The sequence below is a fragment of the Apis mellifera genome, linkage group LG14 (genome assembly GCF_003254395.2).
Source record: "Apis mellifera strain DH4 linkage group LG14, Amel_HAv3.1, whole genome shotgun sequence".
In the NCBI taxonomy this organism is placed as follows: Eukaryota; Metazoa; Arthropoda; class Insecta; order Hymenoptera; family Apidae; genus Apis; species Apis mellifera.
In genome coordinates, this window is record NC_037651.1 from 7,459,006 (window position 1) to 7,484,039 (window position 25,034).

At 35.1% G+C, this 25,034-nt stretch overlaps 1 protein-coding gene across 10 annotated transcripts in view; it reads right to left on the reverse strand.

Moving 5' to 3' along the window:
• The window catches only part of LOC100577030 (QRFP-like peptide receptor), a 48,787-nt gene that overhangs the window by 4,169 nt on the left and 19,584 nt on the right, over window positions 1-25,034 (reverse strand). For 5 of the 10 annotated variants that reach the window (XR_003306070.1, XR_003306069.1, XM_026445145.1 and 2 more), the window contains exons 4-8: window positions 10,227-10,348; window positions 6,676-6,799; window positions 5,337-5,542; window positions 2,337-2,463; window positions 995-1,155 (exon numbers count right to left, since the gene is read on the reverse strand). Coding sequence is in view for 6 of the 10 variants with exons in the window: in XM_026445145.1 (XP_026300930.1) it covers window positions 995-1,155; window positions 2,337-2,463; window positions 5,337-5,542; window positions 6,676-6,799; window positions 10,227-10,348 (740 nt within the window). In the remaining 4 variants the exon portion in view is untranslated. The remainder of the gene's footprint in view (window positions 1-994; window positions 1,156-2,336; window positions 2,464-5,336; window positions 5,543-6,675; window positions 6,800-10,226; window positions 10,349-25,034) is intronic. The other 5 variants (XR_003306071.1, XR_003306072.1, XM_026445147.1 and 2 more) reach the window with 1 other exon arrangement.

Here is a 25,034-nt window from a genome sequence, read left to right on the forward strand (position 1 = left end):
GTGACACGTGTAATGGAGTTGAGATAGTTGAACAACTTATGAACGGCAATGTACGATTAAAATTTACAAGTACTGATAAATGTAATATCGCTCAAGATAAATATAAGACGCGTATCACAAATGGAATTAAATTTTCATTGCGCAAGAGGGTAATAAGTGTCGGGGATAAAAATAGAAAATAAGTTATCGACGATTTAATTGCGCTCGAATAGCTAAACGGGAACAATTTGCGGTTAAGAACTCTTTTTCCCTCTCTTTCTCTTTCTCTGTCCATCGTGACGATGCTCGAACAATGGATAAAAAAAAAAGTTTCGAGATGAAAGTTTCGAATTCTTAATTGGTGTTAACGTAATAAAGATGACGAAGGGCAATTTTCTCGTGGTTAGTTACGCGGACGAATTATTATTATGTTAACGAAGGATCGTTACATGGAGAACGATGATTGCGTCTGGATTATGATCATCAACGTTGGATTGTATACGTGGATAGAAATAAGTGAAATGATAAAATCGATAAGATAATAAACCTCTTGTCAAAATCCCGTCTACAAGATTTTGCATGGAAATTAATTAAATATAATTAATCTATGACATTTACAATAAATCAACGTGCAATATAATATTTATTAATTACAACTTCGAATTCTCTTTTTTATAATAAAAGCGTAGGATAATATCATAATAAAAATCTTCTTAATTCTCGTAATTAGTGTAATAATTAAATGGATTAGACTCGATTTTGCTTTACAAAATGGAGATCGAAAAGATAGGAAGGAGATATATTTTTGCTCATCTCGAAACTTATTCTTAAGAAAACAGAGGGAACATTTACAAACAGTTTCCATCTATCCGCGTTAACTCGATGGAGAAATTAAACGAAACACTATGGGGAGCTGTTCGAGCGCAAAAGCGTCCTTGTAAATCGTCTTGTCTCCGAGAAGTTAAACCAGATGAATGCAAACGGGGGGAGTTTGATAAAGAGGACGTCTATCTACCTGTTAAAATAAGCCATCAGCTGAAAAGCGGTGTTAAGATGCTTGTACGTGCCAACTTTTACGCGTGGCAGGTATCCATAAGCTGTTAGCATGTTATCCACGAGAATTGGACCCCAGCAAATGACGAACAACACCACCACGGCCACCAACATCTTCACCACCTGTATTCCAATACAATTTTTTATAATCCCATTCGCATAATTGAAACAACATTTCGCTCTCATTGCGTCCAACTTTGAATTTTCATCGAATTTCTAAAATTGTTCGTAAATTATTGAGAATATAAACTTTGGCCTATAAATGAAAAAAAAAAAAGTAAGAAAAGTAAAAATTGGTGAGACGAAACCTTCTTTCTTAGAGAGAGTTAGAAATACATTAAGAGACCGTTTCGCTCGTCTCTTAATGCAACAACTTTGTCGAATTTCCTCATCCCTTCCTTAGTAACTTCGATCGATCGATACACAAGCCCTACTCGCCAATTGTTTTCGATCGTCGTGTGTATCACGACGAAATAAAAACTTTCTTCCCAACTTCGCGCGAATTAATCAAACTCGATCGAAGTTGCTTTCCAATTAAATTTAATTAGGTTCTCTATTCGTTTACTTTCCACTTCCCTCCCTTCGATAATTAATTCGATTCTCAGGTATTACTTATTATTAGTCACGAGACGATTTAATACACTACCCTCTTTATCAAACATCCTACCTGATACTTCTATCCCGGATATAAATCGCGATAGACTTTTTAATACGTAATATTAAACGAATAATAATAATATTTCTCCGGGATAAATAAAAAATTATTCGGCTGAGAAAAAGAATAGGCGAAAAACGATATTGCATTAGCGCAAAGGAAATAATTTCTGTTGTCGTTCCTTTTTTTTTTTTCTTTACTTTGATCTGACCCGGAAAAAAAACGCTGCTTGAAATGCGCAATAATTACCATTTGAATGAGAGCGTGCACGATTTTCCTAGGCAAATTGTCTTTTATGAAACGAATAGGGGAAGCGGTATCGAACTTTTATGAATTTCAATGACAACATTTTAAGTCGAGCGAGCTTCCACTTCGCATCTTTTGTTTCATTCGTCACATTAAACGCACAATTCCGTGGAAATTTTCCAAAATTTTTGTTCCACGAAATCCCGATGTTAGGAGGAAAAATTCTAATTCGACTAATCTTTCTTTCAATCTTTATTCCTGAGATTATATCGAAACTTTTCGACATCATGTATTCCAATCACGTTTAATTAATCGAAAAGTGAACGTTTCAGCAAATATAGGATTATGTTTAAGAGGATAGGATCATCACGATAAATTTTTTCGTTCGAACGATCCAACAAACCTGTCTTATCGTACGAGATTCTTCTTCCGTTTGACTGTCCTCTCGTTGAGAACGACGATTATTGTTTCGCACGCTATTCCTCTGTGTCATGGGTATGGATTCTGCGTCGACGTTGCTTGGATTCAGTCTGCAATGTAATAAAGGAAAGACAAAAATACTTTTATTTACGTTTCTTTTACAGTGGAGAAATTTGTATATTCCAAAAACGAACGCCATTCGTAAATGTAACACAACCGTAACAATTTTATCTACCCCCGTAAAACCCGAATTTCGTGCGTTCCTCGCTCGAACCGATGCAACCCGTTTTCTCACACGAGAACGCTTTCTCATCAGCGACGCAAACATCCCTTGCAATCAGGCAAATGTAGATCGTGCGTGACTCCACGACCGTTCCAGATCTCAAAATTACCACGGATTTCAAGCGTGAGTCCTAACACTGAATTAAGCCAATCGATAAAGCGACAGGTATAAACGTAACTCCTCCTAAGATATCGGATCCCATCCGATGTCTGTGATAATCGATGTTGCGGGGGAACGGTATATATATATATTACCGTTTACAGAGAGTCGCACGGTCAGAGAATGTCACGTACGACATCCAATGTGGATGGACGCGTCGAGCGGGTTGATTTTTTACGACCAAGCATCGATGTAAAAATAAAATTGGACGGGAAGGAAATAGAGTTGAAGGGAAATCGGTGTGAAAAGAACGTAGGAACGTTTCGCAACATTCTTTTTCTCCACCGGTTCTCTTTAATTATTCCATTGTTAAAGAATTATTCTTGCTCCTTCTTGTTCAAATGTTTGAATTATTCTCAAAAAATAATCGCGAATATTCTCTCTTTTCAGGGAGAAAGAAGATTAGAAAGAAAAGCTCGCGAAAGATTATTCCTCGACGTACGAAAATGAGATATAAAATTAAATTCACCGAATACAATGTGTTTTAATGAAATAAATTTCTATCAATTACAACCGGAAAATTAATTTTTACGGTTTTCAATGAAAATCTTATTTCACGAGGGAGGATGTTAATCCGTACAATGGCGAATCCAAAGCGCGGGATTACGAGTGATTAAAAATTTTTTTTTTTCAAATTTCGGAAAAGGAAAGAAAAATTAGTGCAAAAATTTCGAAGAAATTTTCTTCCGGTGAATTTTTTGAATTTCGTGAAGTTTTGTTTCGACGAGAATTCTTTTAATTCGATATAATTATAAATATTTTTCGACGTTTAATTATTATATTGTGTCCGTCAATTATCTTTAAAACTTTGCCGTGTGAGAAACGAGACTTTTATTACCTTCAACGTTTTCTTTTATTTTCATTTCCAACAGCGGGGAATTCGTCGTATCCATTATAAAAGATGATTAAGAAATAAGAATTTAAAATTAAGAATAAACGATTTGCAATTAAGATGATTTCTTTCTTCGAAAAAAAAAAAAACATAAATAATATATAAATAAATATATGCGACGCAGAATTCTTTCTTCTTCTTTTTTTTTTTATCTCGCAGTGGAGAACAAGCGAAGATCACTATGAAAATTAGCAAGTAAAATTTAAACCTAACTAAGCTATTCTCTAATATCTTTTTGCACATTAAATCTTAATGTCAAACAAGTGAAAAAATAATTTCGAGGAAATAATACACTTGCACTTAACGAAATAATATATTAAAAAATTTAAATTTAATATACAAATTTAAACGTTGTATCAAAAAGATTATTAAATCCTTTATCAGAATTTAAATTACAAAAATTTTACATATTCTTTACATACTCGTTTTAATATAGAATCTTATAAAAAAAAAAATAAAAAAAAAAAAGAAAAGTATTACAATCACGGGACGCATTTCTTTATTAAAATTTTTATTAAAATTAAAAAATCATATTTTTTCAAAAAACCGTTTCTTTTTTTTAACACAACGAGACGTGCATCGATATATATTTATCTGGGCCAATTTTTCATCAGTGTGCAAAGCATGTTTACCTTTCAATCACGGAGGAAAAGTCTGACAATTGTAAATTGACGTACGTGCGAATTTTCGCCCCCTTATACGACAAAGGATAAATCGATATACAAGATAGTATAGGCGAAGGATGAAAAATCGAATTTCACTCGTTTTCTGGATTTACACGAAAATGTTATGTATTCGTTCGTATTTAATATTTACTTTAGTTGCAGCATTTTTTGATCCAATAATAAAATTTTACACGAAATAAATTTTTTCATGGAAAATATACATTTATATCGAATATCTATGCGACTTTGTGATAATATTTTTTTTTCCATTGTTGCGTTTTCTTCCTACGAGGAAATAAATATTACCATATCTTTTTTTTTTACGATTTTATCATCATATACTGATTACAGAAAAATTTTCGATAAAAAGAATATGAAAATCGTAAATACCGAATGCAAATTATAAAGTTTCGAGTTTGCCGAGTTGTTTAAAGCAAGCGAACGTATCTCTGATAAAATATGAACGAAAAATATATGACGAGGAAACATAATTTAAAAATTTTAAAGGATTTTAAAGGAGAAATTTCGTTAAATAGTAAAAAGAAGAACAAATAATCCAAAGTAAAAGATAATATAACGTTGAATTTCAATCAGAAAACGGATTTAAGCCGAGAGTGCTAAACGGTTTAAAATACGATTTCGTACTACATCGTTAAAAATTCAAGGATTAATGTATGTAGATCTCAATTTTCGATGGATTCCATCGTAAAATATACGATAAAAAACTCATGCTTGCAATCGAACAATCGATTACTAGCGGATTACTAAGGATTTTTCTCGCAATCTTAACCGCCATTTTTCACGTCGTCATAACTAAAAGTTACGGGATCTCGAAAATTATTTTCCACGAATTGATAAATTTTATAGAAATTATCGACCATCCCCACGTATTCCACGTTCCCCAAAACGAACGAAATATTGAGAAATTTTTCTCATCGGAGTGGATTAAAATCGGAGAAAAAATAATAAAAAAGGAAGACTTACACGCGGCGTGATGTCATGTGGTATCGGCGCTTCATGACTCGCCAAATCTCCCAGCAAATGGCCGTATAACAATACGCCATCACGGCTAGGGGTAACACCAGGACCAACACCAGCATATAAACCTCGTGGGCGCGCCATAAAAGTCCACCTTCGAAATCACGAACGCACCAGTAAGCGATTACCCTCAATCCGACTTCCTTGTGCGTCTGAAAAACAATATTTTCCATCCCCCGTTATCTAACCGCAAATATTTGCCATTGATATTCCAACATACATATATGATCATATTCCAAATATTGAATAATTTTCTCAGAAAATATTTTAAAAACGCGATTCGAATTCGAAACTGATACAAGACTCGAATTCAACTCGTAGAAAGAATTTGTAATGGAAATTATCGAATCGTGGAGATTCAACATATCCTCGTTTCAAGCTGGCGCAAAGATATCTATCGAATCGTATCTCTAACGAGTTGTAAAGCGACGATCGTATCGTTTCTTTTTTCGTCGCGCTCGACTTAGATTGGGGAGGCACACGCGACCGAGTCGTTTCATTAATTCTTTCGTCCTTTTGTATCGTATCCCTATTCACGCGGAGAGACAAAGATTTCATCGAAGCTCCCTCGTTTTTAATCGCGATCCTCGAGGCAGTCTCGATTCCCGTCAGCGCTGAAAGGCGTGAAATCCTTATCAAAACGTATCGTCCAAACGCTCGATAATTTATTACGATAGACTCTGTTGCGTTTTAAGCTGGGAAGCGCGTCCAAGCGCAAAATAGGGATGTTTTCCTGCCACGCTCTTTCGCTTGCGAGCGAATTCGCTCAATTTTCCACCTCCTCCACCGTCGATTCTTCTTCCCTCTTGAATTCTGAAACGGCTAACCTCTTAACGCTCTGATAAATACGCGTCTCTTGTGCCGTCGAGCACGGGAGGGACGCGCGTCGACTTGCTCAGACCGCGACAGACAGTAATGTTATATCGCGCATATTTGCACGGACCAGCAATTCCTTTAAATGGGATATTGGAAATCGAAAAACGAGGCAATTTCTCCTCTCGCGACGAGCCGCGCGCACAAGATATTGGATAAAAGTGATTGATAATTTTAAGTAAGAAGTTTAAGCTTTTAAGAGTTCAGAATTATCATAAACGGAGTATTGAATTTATTTGTGAACAATTTTTTTTGGAGAGAATTTTGGAGTTAAAATAGGAGCGACACTTTTCGAAATTATTTTGCAAAAGATACATTATTTTTCTGCGTTGTTTTTGCACGCTGAAAGAAAATTGATCAATTTAGAACGGATCGATATTATCGATATTCCTTCGAAATAAGGGAAGCGTACCTGTGTGAAGATCATTGGTATACCAAGAAGGAAGGACGCCACCCAAGTTGTAATTACTATTTTGCGAGCCTGGCTTATCGTGCACGTGTACTGCGCCCGCATAGGGTGAACTATGGCGTAATATCTGAAACACGAGAGGAATTTTTGATTAGTCCGCCAATATTCGCCACTGCGTGGAACGTATTAACGTTGTTGTAATCGAGACTCCATGCGATCTTTGCTTATTAACCAAGCAATAAAATATAAATAATTAATAAGTGAACGCGTCGACAAACGTTTCTTTCTTACTGCTTCACGTTTCCACGTGAATGAACGAATGTATTGGAAAGATGAGAAAAATGATCGACATAAACTGAACGAAATTGCAACGAACGTTTTATGCTTATTTTTTTTTTCTTTTTTTTGTGTTTTGATATGCGCGTTTAACTCGATTCTTTCTCTTATTTATTTCTATTTTACGGGTTCCGTTCTCAATACCTGTGCAGTTAAGCGAAAAGAGATTGCCACGATCGTTCGAAGCGCAGCCACGAATACAAAGTGGGTTGATACGTGTATATTTCTAGATCCTCTATCAATCAGCCCACGTCGCTAAATGAACGACCGAATTAAACAGTCACGTTTCTAAAATTACTTTTCCTTCGATATTTAATTCCTGCTATTTGACAATTTTTCGAAACAATTTCTTTCTCTCTTACTTTCATTGAAAAATTTGAATCCTTCCCTTGTTTATGCAATTTTACATTTTACAATTCGATTAAATTGAAGATTAACAAAAATTGGGAGGGATAAAATCGGATTTGGCGAACAAGCAAAAAAAAAAAAAAAAAAAAAGAAAAAAGCAAAGAAATATTTACAATGAATTCCAATGATCCAATCTATATATATAACTTCGACTTAATACAACAAACAACGGCTTAAATATTATATTCCATCCATATATTATTCCATATAACTCGGTGTAATATATTATCAAAATAAATTTCTCATTGAGCTATTGATTATAAATTCAATCGTCGACCATAATTAAATTCAAACCGCCAACAAATAAATCAGCTTTCCAATACCTTGCTTAATAATCATCCTCGAATATGCTCCTCATAAATATTTGTCACGGAACAGAAATCGGGGGTGAGAAGAAGATTATCTCGACGAGAAACACTTTCCACATCCATCGAATCGTCCGAAATCCCTACACGTAACACGCGATTCCCCTTCCTCTTCCTTTTCGACACCACCCTGCGTCGCTAATAAAAACATATGGATACGATTTCTATCTCCCTTCACCCGTGGGGATGGTTCCCCGATAAACCGTGAGAGAGAAAGGGATGGATCGATTTAATATCGCGGGTGGGAAGAAGGGGCGACGATAAGGCGATTCAATTTCCTTCAGGACGAGATAAATTTTAAGCATAGTTAGATAGGAAATTGTTAGGATAATGCGTGCGCGAGGCCTATTTTTATCGGTGTTCCACGAATGGCGAACGTGATCAGCGAGCTGAAACAACAACCTCCATTGTAAATTCTCAAACAAGTTTTCACAGCCACCCCCGCTTAATCCCGCCATTTTTAATCATGGGAGGGAGGACGATATCCCCCTTGGAGAAGATTAATAATAAAAGCTTGATACATTTCGGCCGATTCTGTTTACGCGCAATAGAGCTATCTTTATTCTCGTAAATATTTATATTCTTCATCGTGACCTGATATTTTCCATAAGCAATTATGTATCTTTCGGATTAATAATAAATTATTCGCAAATATTTCTATCGTATAATTAATTCCCTATAACGCATTACGCCAGATCAATTAAAAAGAATATAATAAAATTTCAAATTTTCAGCAAAAATTGAAAAAATTGTCAATGTTTAAGCCCGTTGTTGTTGTGTCTTTGTTGAAATTGAAAAAAAAAATATAGTATCGTAAAAGGATCTAAAGCGTGATAGAAATTCTCTCCTTTTACACGATAGAATTTTATTTTTTATTATAGTACAATGTGAAAAACTAAAGTTATCTTTTTTTCTTTGAATTCAATCGATTCTATGGGTTTTAAAAATTCTCGAAATTTTGTTTCCAATCATTTCGAAGAGGCGAGTTTATTCTCAACGAGCTCTCAAGAAATCGATCTTTTTTCCTCCCTATTTTGTCGCATTGTAGTATTGCGACGAGTCAAAAAAGATAAAGAATAAAGAATTGACGAATACAAATAATAAATCTCGTTATATCTCATCGATTACAACAATGGAAATATAAAACGCGAGATATCTCGTCCAACCCTACTCAATCTATCAATAAAACGCGGGGATAATTTCTCGCAACGAGGGAATCGAAGGGAATAAAAGCTTCCCAATCTCGAATCGCTCCCAATCTGAAATGGAAGGGACGATTCATGGCTGCTCTAGCGCCAACTTTCTTCGAAGGGCGTTGAAAAGAAAAAAAACCGATGAATTCCGGATAGCCCTCTGTGTTTCGAATCAGAGAATTCCTCTTTAACGTGAAGTTGAATGGAAAATTCCTTTGGCCGGGATAGGAATTTGAAGAGTTTCATGTCGATTACCGTTGTATATAAATTGAACTCGCGAGAACAGAATAAAAAGTTAAAAATCGTTGGAAATCGTTTTGAATGATAGGACGAAAGGTAAGAATAAAGACGATCGTGACTCGAGATAACAAGACACGAAGTGATTAATTAAAGAAAGAGTGATTAATTAATTTTTTCAATCGGATTTTCAATCTTTTTTTATCGTAAGTAATAAAGAATTCCACTTACGCTACTTCACAATTCAAAAGTAGCTTCGTCTACTTTTACTCGAATTTTATTACTCGACAAACTTTGTCCTTTTATTCTTTTTCTTTCTCCATTTCAAAATATTTCTCGTTCGTTATTTATTGTCAATACTTCCTAATCTTTTCGAAATTTAAAATTCGCGCGTGCGATTAATTTCGAGAAAAATATTAGAATTCCCGAGAAAAGCGGTTTAGTGATTAAAAATACATGCGGAAGAATCGAAGGATTCTGAAAGGAAAGACGTTTTCGCGGCTCAACGAGGGAAAACATATCCGTGGGGAGCTATAAATAAAATTGAATTTCTGAGAACCGAGTTTAAGCGCATCAATTAAGCGAAACTGCACGTTCTCGGCCAGTGCTGGGTTCCTCGACTTTTAATTCTTCAACGGTATATCTCCTTTAAGATTAAAGCAAATATGTAAGAATGTAAGAATATTTTTCTTTTTAAATTTGCCTCGATCCCTTTCTATGCTACACGCAAAATACGCTCACCATAGAAAATATTATAAAAATAGGACAGAATTTTCTCAAATATTTCTAAACTTTTTCAAACGTTTAAAAAATAACACGCAATTTAAAAAGAGAAAAAATTTGGCGTAGAATTTATTATCATTCGGATCGATTTAATCTAATTTAATCCCTCGATCTATTTTCAATTCGAAAAAAAAAATATATATATATATTCCACGTTCGATTTACTCGGCAACACGATGGAGATAAATTTAAAAAAATGGCGTGGAACACGTTATAACGTGACAAGGTTTACCTTTCGATCGACATTGCGGTCAACGTGACGACCGAGCAAATAGCCGAGACGCTCTGCATATAGTGCACCGACTTGCATAGAAACAGGCCCATAGTCCACGTGTATGAGAACAGCTTCGCCACCTGCAACAAATCCATTCGCGTCCTGTCAGATTGAATTGCCCCACACAACCTTTTTATTATACGCATAAAACACAGAAGTGAACGATTCGACTTCCTGGAATTGGAAAAATAGTCGGAGCGAAGTGTAAAGTTTAAACTTCCTATCACGGCACGCCGCACCACGTACCACATCCAGTAACCAAAATTTGAAAATAAATTTCTCATAAATATTTACGATTTTATGACACACTCGTTTTCGTTTCGCGATAAATTTTTTTTCATCCGTTAACTCGTCCCAAAAACAAAGTTTTTCCTTTCAAAGTTATTTACAAATCGTTTTCCAACGATTATTTCTAAGTTAATTATATCTATAATATACATACTGCGCTTTCCTGTTGAAGAATCCAAAGAAGAAATTTGATAATGTCAGAGGAAAATTGAATATCGTGGAATATTTTAATGCGAATTCTTTTTTTTTTTTTTTGACTATTGTGATTACTGTAAGAAAATCGTACACGAATATTTGCAAGACGAATATTCAAGTTCAAGTTTTTGAAAAAGTACAATATCGATCCAAGGATAAAAATCGCGCGAGACAATGGGGTGTATATTGAAACGGAAGAGAACGAGGAGCAGGGGTGCAATAAAAGAGGCCGAGGAAAATGGTCTCCGAGCTCAAGTCGCTTATTTGGGAAAACGTGTTTAATCAACCTCTTTCGCGGAGGTCTCTTTCTTTCTTTCTTCTTCTTCTTTTTTTTTTTTTTCGCTCAAAGAAGATGGACGTTATATTGAAGTGTGCTCTTTGTACGCGTTAATGAGCGTGGAACGCATCCAACCGGGAGAAATCTCGAACTTTCTCGACTCGAAATACGTCAGAGGACGTTTTGAATCGCGATTTCATGCACACGAATCTCTAAAATTAAATTATTATATATAGCGAGTAATTATAATATCATGTTGCCAAACATATATATACCGAAATAAGAATATCAGAGGATCATGGAAATTTATTTGGGGATGATGAGATTTCAAACTTCGAGCGTTCTCCGCGAAATTGCATTAATATCAACTTTAAGATTGTCCTCGTTATTCGACGAATCTTGGAGCGTTTTGATTCCAGCAAAAACAAATACAAAAATATACGAGAAATTATTAAATCCTTATTAAATCCACTCTGTCCTTGTCTTATTCGAGGCAAACTTCAATCGCTCCTCATTCAATTAAATATCATTTTTGTTCCACGAATACATAAACGCTCTGTGCATTATATTTTACAATTTTGGCCTAAATAACAAACATTTTTATTCTTTACTCGGACAATGAAGAAGCATAACCGATAAATAAATTAAACGCGTGAATCTGATTTTCTGTTCAACCGTCCGAGGAAAATCGTCCAACAAGGGGAGAGATCATGGCGAAAGATAAAAAAAAGAAAAACGCAAGAACCGGTTGATCCCAATCGCTCTAGTTAATCTTCCCCTTAATGCCAACTTGAAACACGATCCGCCAACGCCAACGAACTAAGATTACCGAGAGCTGAATTAACTTTTTACAGCGATGAATTTCCGTCAGATGGACAGCGACGAATCGATCGTTGATCGATGGGCGGTGGTTTCCCGTCAAAGAGATCTTCGGTCTCGACGAGTGAAAATCTCCCCATCCCAGAGGAGAATATCATTTAAACGAATATCATCTTTGACAGAAGGAGGAGAGAGGATTGGATAAAAGCAATCAAGTCGGGTAAACATCGTGATATTTTCGGGGATGGTTGGAATACGCGATTGAAATTTTCGAGCACGAAATTCCTGAATTGTAGGGAAACACGGAGTTTTACGAGCGAAAAACAAAGAGATTTCGAGACACCATATCGATCCTCTGGGTTCAAGAGAAAAAAAATTTCATTCGAATTTTTCTGCGTTGCGATATCCCCCTGTCAGGAATTTAATTAAAAATGAAAACTTTTAATTCCGAAATAACGATCGCTCCAAAGATTACGAAGATCTCGAAAATATACATCGCGAAGCAAAATTAAACATTCGATTGTTTAATTATTTAATACTACTCCTATAAATATAGAAATAAGCTTCTCTCTCGAACAAACTTTCTAAAAGATCGATTCAATGATAAACACGATTAGCTTCGATCAAAGCCACTTTTTTTTCCCCTCCTCAGATCTAACCTCTATCCACCGCGACACCAATTTTCTTGGCGAGCGTAATCGTATTACAATCCAGCTGCGTTCAATTACCACAATCGAGGTAAACTTTACGCTAATTGCATTAATTTCAATTAGGAGCGATGCAGGAATGCATTCGTGTTTCTACGCGTTCAGCGAACGTGGTGGCACGCTACTCCCTCGAATAGCTCGAGAAACGATCCAAAGCGAACTCGAGGCCACGATCTACGCTTTGGCGCTTCTAACCACGCATTTTGCTCCCAATATTTCTTCCCCGCGCGTTTCCTACGCTTCCATTCGCGTGAGAAAGTTCTCCCTTTCGACTCGAACAGGAAAGATTTCGAAAGATTTTCCTCTTTTTAATTTTCTTAATTGTTTAAGAAACATACGGTGTTTTTGTTTTGTCGAAAAGAAAAAGATTTTTTGGACTCGTTTTTTTAAACAAAGCGATTCGAAATATCTAATCCAATTTGAATAATTACCTCGTGTTCAAGTATTCGAGAAAGTATCGAAGAAAGGAAGATCCGAACAACGAGTTGATTCGATTCCCCGCGTGACTCGTTTCTCAATTTAATCCCTTTAGAAAAGCGAGATAGCTCCGTACACGATCCAACAACACGTTTACCAATTCAATTTATCAATTTTCCCCCGTTTGAACCTCTTGCGCAAAGCATTAAATTTCTAATTATTCCCTTAAATAACTTTACACAAGTTTAAACTCCCACTGAATTGAAGCAAATATGTAAATTTTAATACGGCAAGACATATTTCGATTCTGGAATTTGATCTCCTTCCCTTCTCGAATCTTTGAAGAATCTTACTTTCTTCTACTAATTCTTTAAATATACTTTGTCAAATCGTCGCGTAGATGATTCGAACAAATTAAATTTTCGTATTATTGAAAAAAGCGCATATCGCAATATATGCGTCTGAAAAATACGCTTTGAACGAGAATACGCTTTTGATTAAAACGAATTTGCCCGGATACGATCGTACGTGAGGGAACTTTCGATGGAAAAAAACGTACTCGTGCGAGCAAGGCGTCGAGCATCAGCTTTAACGGAATGGAACAACGTCATTTGCGTTTTTCACTGAGAAACGTATAATCACACATTTTTCCTGGATATAATTTTCTGGATGCTTAACGGTGTGGATTGATATTATTTTGATGAAGGTGGAATCAAGTCGAAAAGTTGAGAAGTCGGAATACGGTGTGCAAGCGAGATAAAGTTTTCTGGAAAGATCGTGGCTGACGAGGTGGATCAATGGATCTTGGGCAAAGAGATTGAACTTTGAGAAGTTGAAAAGTTTTTATTATTCGGAACTCAGAACTCAAATTCGCGAATAAGGATAATTATTAATCTCATTTTAACCTCGATTAACCTCCATCGTTTTCCACGCTGTAAATTTATCATCGATTAAAAGAAATTTCTACACGAACGAATGAACATTCCTTTGACATCCAAATCATAAATTCTTCAAATTCTATATTCGAAACTGCAGTGACAAGTCTAATTTGCATTTGTAATCTATTTAACAACGAGTCTGATTGGAAGGAGAGAGGCATCCCCGTACGACGATCGTAGATTCGACGATTTCCACGCTTGCTTAATCAAAATACCGTCTGATAATTGCTTGATTATCAGTGTCCTGCGATTAGGAACGTTCAACGCTAATTTCATCGATTAAAATTTGATTTCAAAGATATGCATAACGTCGTTATCATCGTGACGGGATCTCGGTAATTCAATAATATAAAATACGAATTCACGATATTACGTGCGAATGAATTAACGATTGAATGGATTGAACGTCTTTTCAATGGAAATTGTTATAAAAGTCATCAAATCCTTGCTTCGAATAAGCAAGTTTAATTAGCAGAATTTTAATCGAAGAAATATAAACGAAAAATGAATGGGAAGAGAAAACTATCGTTTGCAAAAAAGAAAGTTGTTTTAAAAAATTAATTTTTAAAAATTATTTAGAATGATTAATTCGAAATTTAATTTTAATTGATTATAAATAGAAATATTTTCTCTATAATTATTATTTATAGAATTATTCATACATAAATTTAAATAAATTAATAATAAATCGATTTTTATGTTTAATAATTTTAAGATCAGGATCACGATTAATTTCTTATTGTTTAATAATTTATTGTATAAAAATAAAATATTTTTCTTCAGGAATAGTTACTATTATTTCGAATCGTGTTGATGATTCGAGTTTATTAATAACAATATTCCATGTAACACGTTTTGGAAGATAAAATTTAATTTTCTATAATATAATAATATAAATGAGTTTATACTGATTCTTTTATTAAAAAAAAAAAAAAAAAAACGATTTGCCCGTTTCGTATAAAAATCATTTTGGAAAATATATCCGTTCCTCTGAATTTTCATAATCACTTTAATAATATACTATTTCAGGATCCATCCAGGAACAATTACGTTTCGCGAATAATAAGAAAAAAGCGTGGTGTTGGGCCGCGTTCGTTATTCCGCTCTATTCGCATCGCGTCGCGTTGCGTATTAACCTCGGTTGTATTAAATCGCTGTTGGAGAAGTCCTTAGAGATCGATATACACGCGATAAACTATTATACGTTTTTGATCGTGTAAACTAGAGAACGAACGAATCCCTCGGCTCGTTGTTGCGATGCAATTCTCTTCTCACAGGCAAAGAACGACTCGTCGGTGTAAATGGTTTCTAGAACGAGGAAGCAACGTGTACGATATGGGAGTGCAGGTGAATAAATAAACGCAACGGGCAACTATCGATCAGTGCAATCTTGCAAACCTGTTACCGCTGAAACTCGAGATTCCGAGTCGTGAAATGAAAATTGCGCTCGGGTCGCCGTTTTTTTTTCTCTCTCTCTCTCTCTCTCTCTCGCCGAATGATTTATCGATTTATCGTTATTGAAAACTCGCGAATGGAAAATAAAATAAAGAGTTGATTTCGAAAGGCTCATTATCTCGAGCTGTTCATCGCGCGGAAAGAAAAAAAATCTCCAATGTGGAATGGAATATTTTTAAAATTGCGCGAGAATTTGTAATAATAACGTAACAACGTAACGTTACAACCGAGACCATTGTTCTCAATTATGAAGGAATTAATCGGAACGAAAAGCGTAATGAGACAATTAGAGAACACGCTATTACCATTACTATCGGTCTATTAAAATGGACGCGTCATTCGATTGGATTGATCGTAAAATGCAAATATTGTTATCGTTATAATCACATTAGATCGATTAGATTGCATTATAATTAATCATTTAAACATTTTCCTCCCCGTGGATTATTTGTCGAGCACGAGTGTGTACTAATGTATCAATGTAATCGTTGATTGGATAAAATTCGTACGAAAGAATAAAGATATTATTACAGTTCGAGGAAAGGGATGACGTATTCGACAATCGAGACGAAGTTTGTCCGAGTATAAAACTTTTTTCAAAACTAACTCGACCAAGTTACGCGAACGTCATACAGACACCACATGACAAAGTAGCAGAAAGTGGCTAAAACCAGATCCCTGTAAACAAGTCTTGAGAAGTAATAACAATTTTTCTTCAGCTCGGTGTTATCCGATTTTTCTTTCCTGAAATGACTTATAAACTTCCAACCGTGAATCCAATCGTGTCTGAACTAAAAATTGTACGGTTATAGGATTAGAAGAAAGTTGTAAAGGAATTGCTGGTCCACCGTATCGATTACGATATAATACTGAGTTGAGATAGAGTAGGACGATTTCGATGAAATTTCTTTTATCTTTTTGCACGTCGAATCGATGTTTGAAGCGATTGAAAAATCTTTAATATCCGAGTAGTACATTCCGTTTCATCCGGGACACAATCCTCTATTTCTCTTAACTATCGTGTTATCGCGCTTTTTCTTTCGATTCCTCCTGTTTTATCCTACGATCTCCACTTTGTCCTTCATAATCGTCTAAACCATTCCACTTCTTCTATCTCCCTTAATCTTAATCTTGCCAAAAGCTTGGAACGAAGCAGAATCTTTTTTCTTTCAGCTTAGTTGTAATCCCAAGAAAAAAAAAGAGAAGTAAAAATTATTATCAGATAAGTATAAGAAAACCCTAATTCAAAACTTGTAAATTGGATTATCGATGAGAGATGACGAGAATTTCGAATCTTTGAGCATAAATCGTGAAAAATATCGTCCGAAATTTTTCACATTCGCGTGCAGAATATCGAGCTTCCCCGTTCGGGGAGAAAATTCGGCACGATAAAAATCACGAGAGCAGTTCGACTTAACGAAGTGACGAATACTTTGCGAAGAAAGCTCGAGAGCTCACCGGCCATTTTCCAAATTGCGAATCATCCAAGTTTGTTGCCTGTGAAATCGTCATTTCCCCTTAGAAACTTCGCCCTAGAATCCCAAACAGCGAATTTTTATATCTCGAGCGAGATTGCCCGAGTCGAATATTTTTCGAATACTTTTTTTCCATCTTCTGTACAGATATCTTCTGCTTCTGAGAATTGTACTCGAGATCCAACTTCAAATTCTCCCTTTTTTTTTTTTTTCATCTTTCTTAAAGTGTGACATCAAATTAAGTATATTCTTGCTCTTTCTTTCTTCCTTGGGATGATTTTAAAAATGGACGATTTCGATAAACAGAGTGATAATGAAGTGATAATGAAAATACCTGTATTTCGTGATATAAAACGTAATTAATCCAGTGTTTAATTTGTTGGAAATTTAATAATTTCATTTTATTTCTCTGGTAAAAGAGAATTTGATTTTGTATTAAATTGATACGTTGAAAAATATGATTTAATACATGATTCCAACGAAAAATCAAATTATAGAAATAATTGTGTAATTAAAATTAAATGTTTAAATTGGTCGAATATTATTTGATAAATTTATTTGCATCTATTGAAAAAGATATTTATCAACCTGATCCTGTCTTGTCATGGAAACTTCTCAAAGGAAAATCCACGCAATTATTATTTTATCCTTTTTTCATCATTGATTCCATTTCATTCGTAATTAAAATATTCAAATGTAACGATTATTAACTATTATAAAAGATAATTAAGTTAATATAAAACGAGATTTTTATCCAAAATTTATTAAAGATAAACGTCATTTTCCTTTAATCAAATATAAAAAATCCATGTTTAAATGTCGCAAAATTTAATAAATCTTAATAAATCTTTCGTTTCAGAAGTTTAATATGCACCATGACGATAAATTTGAAAGTTTCTAAGATCCTATTTGCATTTAGTAAATAGCAAATTAAGCTTTACTTTAACGAATGAATGTCGTACTCGAGAAAATCCTTGTATATAAATATTCGGTGCAATACGGTTTATAATAACGCGATTTTCCAATATTATCTAATCTTTTCTTTAATATGTAACTTTTATTTAAAATAAATCAATTTTCTTCAGAATTTTTTTTTAGAAAATAAATTACCGTTCATTGACAAATTGCCGCTCTCAAAATTAAAATCCATGATTTTTAATAACAACCATTAATAACGCCACAAGTTTTCTCGTTAATTATTTTCCGTATTAATAAATTGCACTGGATATTCGATATAAAAATTTTCTTTCATAAATACAAAAGTAACGTACGAGAATTGAGAATAAATTACAAGCCTGTCTTTGATGAGAATGAACATAAATTTTGACTTTGTCGTTCCACCACGTGTCCATAATATCTAATTCTAATTCATTTTGTTTCATTGTTCAAAATATTTGTCATCCTGGCACACGATATACGTACGCGCATACTGGAGGAAACTTGGAAAGTAAAGCCATTGGAAACGATGGGATTACAAGCAGAACTCGGTCAAGGCGGTAAAATATGAAAGTGTGGATCTACGAGAATTGATCATACAAAATGTATCTCCATTTAATTACATCTCCCATTCGTGTCAAAGGCACGAATATGCAATACAATAATTTATGGAAATATTTTACATAATATAAATATAAATACTTTTATATTTAAAATATAACAAGATAAATATCGAGTTCGATATTTTTCAAATATCAATATTTACTTGAAAAACTCGACTTCTGAACTGTGAAACATCATTTTATTATTTCGAAAATTTACACCTCGCGATAAGGACAAATTATATATTATTTTATTAAAAAAAAAAAAAGAGGGAGAGAGTTTATTTCGAATAAAAATAAAATGCAAAGCATAACGAGCAATTTCGAGAAACAAGAATATGAAATATTCAGAGGATTTTTATGACACACCGTACACTCCCTTTCGCTTACACGTATCGCGCCCTAACTACTATCGGCTCATATTTTCGCATCAGCAACTTTGTAGATCAATTCAGTTCCGACCTAGCCCCGACTGTCATTCTCAGGTTTCCAACGTTATAAGCACCTCTGGGAATATCCTAGGAATTCGAAGGATGCTCGCAAGGATTTCTTTCGTTTTATTGCGCGTACTTTACGTTCTATTTTCAATTGTGTACATTTTTCGAATTCACTTTTTCCACCGATTCTCCTGTCATCCTCTCTTCCTCTCTTGCGCTCAAAAAATCCGCCACTGTTTCTGTTTCAACCTTCTTAACGTTGCAACTCCTCTTTTAATATCCTTTTTCCGCCTCCCTGTTATTTTTATCACAATTGTCCTTTACAATACCGCTTTAAACGGAATTACGTTTCCACGTTTTTTTAATGCCACGTTCCCTTCCCTTTATTCGATACTTTCCTTTAATCTCTGGCCATTGTCTGTTCATCGTTCGAAACCATTCGAAATCGTGTAAAATTAGAATATTATTCATGAATATTTATACAAGTTCGTTGAACGAAAAGCGTATTGTATTCTCCAAGCTATATCCATGCTAATGTTCCAGCTGTTGGGTCCATTAATCGATATTGTTACTCGATATAATCCAACTTACGAAACTACACTATGCATCGTTTTACGGGGAAACTCGTCAATGAAAACGGATCTGCAATAGGTGAACTCTGTTATAAATCAAAAATCTACGACAGTATTATTATTCATCCCGACATTTATATCGGACGAGATAACGGCGTGTGTGACCGCATGTCGATCACAAAAGTGAAAAATTCTCCTGAAAACTGACGCTCTCTGTAACTGACATCTTTCCTGGAACGTGAAAAAAATATCCGATACACGCGATGAGCTATTAAAAAAGAGAGAGAAAAAGAAAATCAATTCTTCTCCAAATTACAATTTAACAAAATTTTCTTGTATTCGTATTCTGTTAAAGCTGTTAAAGAATTCCAAGAGAGTAAGAGAGAGAGAGAAAATAATTCAATATTTTTTCAAATAACTATTTTAAATTTTATTTTTATCTAAAAGTTTTTTATTATATATGTATGTATGTGTTTTTTCTCGAGATATTTCTTTTGAATGTACAAGTAAGAGATTGATCTGCATATAAAAGAACAACTTCTTGTTCTAACTAAAAGAAGCTTCAAGAGCATCTTCAGTTCAGATCGCAAAAGTATGCACACCACGGATGCACTTGTGCACGTGCTTCTCTACTCGCTAGATTTTACAAAGACTGTGTAAAATTCTAAGCTATAATGTGATAAAAGTGCGGAGAAAGATGTAGAAAATGCCGGAATTTATCGATTAAATTTTCGGATAAATTCGATCGAGCAAAGTTGTTAGGTGCACGTGCTTCTTTTTATCTATCATTTCAACTTTCGTTTCGGTATTCCATTCGATGACTACTCTCTTTGGAAGTTGGAAGAAGAGAATCTTGATAAATTGAAAGCATAGAAACAAAAAAAATCTCTCTCGCAATTTTGTACGGGTTATAAAAATTGCAAATTGTAAAATTTATTGGGAACGATAATTTTTTAATTCGCAAGAAAAAAAGGATGATCTTCTTGAAAAAAAAAGAAAAAGATACGAGCACGGAAGGAAAGAATGTAATATTCGTTTCAAACACTAGACGGGGTGTGTCGTTTCTTAAGAGAAAAATGAAAACTGATTTATGAAAAATCAGGAGACGACTTATTATTAGATATATCTGGGAATATTGCGCGTACGTCGTCAAAGGAATTTCAATAGCTCTATATATATATATTATAAAACACCGCGAACGACGCAACGACGCTCTCGATGACAGACATACTTCTTTTTTTATTTTATCCAAAATATTTTTCTCGCGGAATATTTTCGAAGGAGAAGAAAAATCGCTTACAACGATATAAATTTTTTCGACCGATAAAAAAGAGCAGAAATTTTTCCAATCTTTCGCCCGTTGGCAACAAATCTTCCAAGATTGAATCGATATTTTTCTCTTATAATCGCAACATCCATTTTGCGACACATTGCGCATTAATCTACGCGCGTCAACGTGCAATCCGATTTGAAAAAGAAAAAAGAAACGTATTCAAACGAAAAGCAACATTATCGAATAAAAACATACGAAAACACAAGATAAATCTTTGCGCAATAATCATTCATCTTAACCGGTAATCCGATTTAATCGCTGAGATCTTTTTAAAAAAAAAAAAAAAAAGAACAGCGCGAATAAATTTGTTTGTTCGGAGAAATTCGTTTCGACGCTAATATACAATTTCACATTTTCCCCCAGGAATAAAGAATGGATCATTGAAGATTCTCGGGGCGTATAATAAAAATTCCACAAAATTGTCGATCGTTCCATAAACTTTCATTTCCTCGGTCCATCGAGGCGTTATTTCGATCCAAGCAACGAAAATTATTTTTCCCCGTCATTATCTACCGGGAAATGTAATAAAGAGAAGAATCGGTGAGGAAGACGTTGGCCTAACAAAATATTCCACCGCTCGATCCATTTTCTGGAATCGAGACTCAAAAGAGAATATCTCTCGTCGACGACGTCCTCGAGGATTTTCTAGCCACTCTATTCTTGGGTATGCACCCCTGTTACACTTTCGACAATCGGGTTCCATCTTGCTAAATATTTGACGAGGATGACGATAAAAGTTAACGAAATTCTGCTCTATTCTTGGTATGAACTGTCCGTCACTCGTTTCTCTTTATTCTTAGCTGTTACACTTTCGACGACTGCCAATCATTTCCTAAATATCGGACAGCCGAGATCAATACCTTCGAAAATCTAGCAACGAAATAAAAATAAAAATTGTCTCCTTCCTTTTCCAATTTTGTTCGACCGTTTAAACGTGTCGATCCAATTTAAAGAAATCCAATCTAAAGGTGGAGGGAAATTGGTGGTGAGAATCCGTAGGCTGTTGCAAATTTTCGAAAGGGCGGTAATCAGATTAACGAAATCCAATCCGATTTCCAACAAACAGCCACCGTGAAATTTTGTTTGTCCATCTCTTCCCCCCTCCTCGCGGCCGATCTCTCTCCAGAGAGTCCACGTCCTCTCTATTTTCCCTTCGACGAGAATGGACGAATCATCGAAATACCACGAGGGCTTTCCACGAAAGATCCCCAAGGATTTCGGAAACTCGGTGTCTCGAGAACTTACGACGCTATTAAAAAGGTGGGAACGAGGGGCGTGGATTTCCACACCGCCTCAAGACTTTTCCAATTTGATTATTAAAACTTGCAAAATTGCTTGCAAAATTGACAGGGGAATTAAAAATCTTTGGAGGATAATAGTTTGTGGTTCGACGCGAGGGAGATATAAAAAAATCATTTTATCACCTTGCAAAGTTTACCCAAAGAGATTTGACTCTGACTCAAGGGACGGAATCTCCCTTGACAAATTTAAAATTAAAATGAGAAACTTAAAAATCCTGGTTAAAGGGGGAGCGGTATTGAGAATTCAGGGAAAAGTAATTCTTCCCCCTACGAATCGTCCGTTTTAATATTATTTCGCCTATGGTGTCTCGCATAATATCGGCCATTGTTATCATTTTATTGCCAACGATCGTCACCGCCCCTCCCCAACGAGAGAATATCCCGAAGGGGTAGCCTTTACAATCAAACTTTATACCCTAAGCTCGGAATCCAAAATTGCTATCGAGGCGAAGGAAGGCAGGCCTTGGTGAGAATCTCCAAAATCCCTCGGGCATTAAGGATCTAAAATCTCTCGGCCTGTCTTTTAAACTAAACTCTCGCAAAGGATAATGAAAAATAATTTGCTTCGAAAAGAAATGGAAATATTGGCAAACTTATTTCTCGAAAATTAAACCATTGTTCTCGATTGAATTTTTTCCAAGAATCTAATACAGCGGCAATGAAAAATTGTAATATTATATCCCACTTTTTTCCACGTATCCACATATGAGAATCATATCCTACTTTTGTTGCTTCCCCTTGGGAGTGAAATTGCCAGCTTTCTTCGTAACGTTGTTCGAAAGAATATCACGTGAAAGGATATTTTTGAATCATCGGGTAAAAGATCAACCAAATCACGAAACGGCGTAGAAAATATCGATAACGAGGTATAAAATATTTCTCTCTTAAGAGTGAATCTTTCCTTAATTTTAATTTGGAAAAAGAGCAAAATACAATCTCTCCATTCCTCTTTGACGCAATTTTTCTACCCCAAAATGGCCTGCTTTGGAATTCTTTCCTCGAAGAAAATTTCCTTTCATTGTTACCTTAACGTATTACAATATATGCACACAAAAGACACGCGTGAGATGCATCGAGTTACAGGACAATTGATCCGAGATGAAGCCGAAATAATACATTCTTGACACGCGTGCTCGAGTTTGTTAGCGCGATATTGTTGAAACGACGTTTCGGGATTTCGCGACAAACTCTTTGCAAACTCGTTCGCCTTAAAGGCGAACTCTTAATTTGTTGCAAAAAAAAAAGAATTTGTTTAATCAAGTAACATATCTGTTCATATTCGATGTAATATCAATTGCAAATCACGTTCATCCCGCCTCTACTGAATATTAAATAAATACTCTTCTATGCGTCGATTTATAATCCTAGTTTGATTCGAATTTATACGGAATATTTCTATTTATGAATTTCCATTTCATACATTTATATAAGATATATAGAGATGTAAACGAAATTCGAATCTTCGTGTCGATGTGTATGGAATTTTTCTTAGAAATCGTTTATCGATTGCGGTTTCGATCCAGTTTTTGCATCCAAGGGATTATTCTACCGAGAGAAGAAGAATATTACGCGTCGCCTGCGTAAACAGGATGGACGTGTTAACACGTTCGCATGAAATGTCATAACCGAGGTATTAAGTCGTAAGCTCGAGCGCACACGTGGCTTAAATGAATTGGAATACGACGTACGTGTGAGTATTAGCTCGAATATTGGACACACGTAACGTTACACGTATCGTTAATTAATTAATCAATTCCTCGTTTAATTCGAATAAGAAATTGACAAACGATTTTGTGCAAAAATTGTTCAACGTTCTTCCAAGCTTTAAACTCACTGAAATATATATTTCATGATTCTTCTCGAAGAATAATTTCAATCGCAGAATTGCAAAGAGATGAATATATAATATTGAAACGACATAGTGAGATAGATTTGATATCGACATGACTGTAAAGATCGTTGAAAATGAAAATTTCTACCATTTGCGCGATAATAAAAAAGCTCGGCTCCCTTATCTTTCCCCCGTGTTTCAGAAATCATGTTTCCAACAACACGCTCGAAACATGTAAATTTTATCGTGTGACAAATTTTACGACCGCATTATATCATTTCTAATGACCGGCGTATTATATAATTGGCGATATTAAACGATATAGGCCGCTCGTAAAATTCCATTGCGTCGATACGCAATTTTGCAACCGCGTAGAAGAAACGCCACGTGAAATTATATATATATATATACACGATAAGATCCCTGTTTAATAAATCGTGGAAGCGACTGGTCGAGAACGAGAGGGAGAAGAGAAATTTCTGTCGGCTATGGACGACGCGCAGTAGTGGTACAACTCGATGGCGGGTCAGGCGGAACGTATTCTCTCGCATGACAGGCAAGAAGCCTGTGTGAGGTTCGTTCTACCCTCCCACGGTTAATTTTCAATTCATAAGATTTTACGATAAGTGAGGCATCTCGATATCCCACGCGTTTCAACGAATCGTACAACGATATCTCACCACCTGTTAAATCATTTATTTCCAAGGAAATATAAGTTGAAGAGAGGACCGTCGTTACGATCGAAATTAAATTTATATTTTTTTCTCTCTATTTATTATGTCCCAACGCATTTATCGCGTTCGTCGGTAAAAGAAAAATCCATTTTGAGAAGAATAAAGTCTTGTTGCCAAGTTCCTGCGTTGCATTTGATCGTTAAGAATAAGGAGAATTATGATTCGAAGGAAAATCCGATAATTACGAAGGAACAATTTTCCTTCTTCTCGGACGGAAAAAACAAAGCTTAAACGTTCGATTAAAAAATATATATAAGTTTGGATTAAACGACGAGTATAAAATGGGAGATTTAATTTCTATCGAACGAGAGAGAGAATATTTTTCGGGGGGATAATTGGAAAACGAACGCGAGAAACTTTTTATAAACGAGGAATTTAATAATAGGTGGAAAACTCGTGGCGAAAAGTGGCGAGTTGGACGAGAGTAAAGAGGACAAACCACGGGGTGA